At 33.1% G+C, this 1523-nt stretch overlaps 1 protein-coding gene across 1 annotated transcript in view; it reads right to left on the reverse strand.

The window, feature by feature from the left end:
• Positions 1-522: 522 nt before the first annotated feature.
• LOC113111812 (rasGAP-activating-like protein 1) overlaps positions 523-1523 on the reverse strand; it is a 29144-nt gene continuing 28143 nt past the window's right edge. The window contains exons 20-21 of the mRNA XM_026276910.1: positions 887-963; positions 523-777 (exon numbers count right to left, since the gene is read on the reverse strand). Of these exons, the coding sequence (XP_026132695.1) occupies positions 650-777; positions 887-963 (205 nt within the window). The 3' untranslated portion in view covers positions 523-649. The remainder of the gene's footprint in view (positions 778-886; positions 964-1523) is intronic.

Consider the following 1523-nt stretch of genomic DNA (forward strand, 5'->3'; position numbering starts at 1 on the left):
TATACACACATTGGAGGCCTTTTTTGTTCTTTTCTGCTCACCAAGACTGCTTTTATTTGATCAAAAATATGGTAGAAAATAAAGAAATATTATTACTATTCAAAATAGCTGTTTTCTACGTGAGTATCTGTTAAAGTGTAATTTATTTCTGTGATGCTCCGCTGTATTTTCAGCATCATTTCTCCAGTCTTCAGTGTCACATGATCTTCAGAAATCATGAAAATATGATGATTTACTGCTCAAGAAACATTTCTGATTATTATCAATGTTGAACACAGTTGTGCTGCTCAATATTTTTGTGGAAACTGATGCATTATATTTTTCAGGACTCACAGATGAATAGAAAGTTCAAAAGAACAACATATTTTCAACATTGATAATGAACAGAAATGTTTCTCGAGCAAAAATAATCACATACATTTAATATTTTAAAATACATCTCAATAGAATGCAGTTTCTTTTAAATTAAAATTGTAAAACTAATTTATAAAATTGATATACATTTTTTAAATACATAAAATTATCCCAGAGCATCAAGATAATAAAGACACTTTAAGTACAAATAGGTTGAAAAATAAAAATATTTCCATGGACATTCATCAATAACTGGAGTCGGATTGATTTTCCAGTTGGAGTGAGTTCGAGGTCTCTATGAGCTCAGGCTCTCGTCTGCTTCTCGGCTCTGGAAGGATGAATGCGCTCGCTCTAAATCCAGCACAGCGTCCAGCAGACGAGCGACGAGGGCTCGAGCGCGCTGAGATCGGCCCTGTGCAGACACTGACACACACACACACACACAGAGAGAGAGAGAGAGGAGATGCTTTAACGCATGCTCTGTGCTGCCTCTCACATCCGATCTACAGATCAACTGAAATGTGTTTCTGACCTGATGACGGCTGACTGGCCTTCAGCGGCACTTCCTGTCCCTCTGCCTCCACTTCCTGTGTCTCCAGGTACTGCTTCCTGTGTCCCAAACATCAGCAGAGTCAGTAATGGAGAGCAGCAAGGATTTCTAACCAATAGACATTTACCTGAGTTACTGTAGTTATTGTTCATATCGTAAAATCTGAATTAATATGGGATTGTTTGCTCGTGATGGTGGTAGCAAAACTGTAGCAAAATGGTGAATTTCATGATGATTGTCCAAAACATTGGTTGTTCAATAAATAAATAAATATTTTGCACACAGAAAATAAAACCTCAAGGTTATCATCATCAACTAAAACTAAAACCACGAAAAATAATTTCATGTGTACTTGAAATGTTAACTGAAATAGAATAGCATTTTTTTTTATTTAATAGAAAACATATTTTAATTTTTTATATCATTTTAACTATAGTTGCCAAGACAAAAGGTAAATTTTTACTTAATTTAGTACTTTAATAAGGATAATGTAAATGAAAATGAATAAGACTTGACTTGACAAAAAATTACTAAAACTTTAACTAAAAGTTTAATTAAAATGGAAATGAAAATATATATTAATTAATATATTTTTAAATGGTATACCATAATATTAATG

The sequence above is a fragment of the Carassius auratus genome, chromosome 12 (genome assembly GCF_003368295.1).
Source record: "Carassius auratus strain Wakin chromosome 12, ASM336829v1, whole genome shotgun sequence".
Taxonomy (NCBI): Eukaryota; Metazoa; Chordata; class Actinopteri; order Cypriniformes; family Cyprinidae; genus Carassius; species Carassius auratus.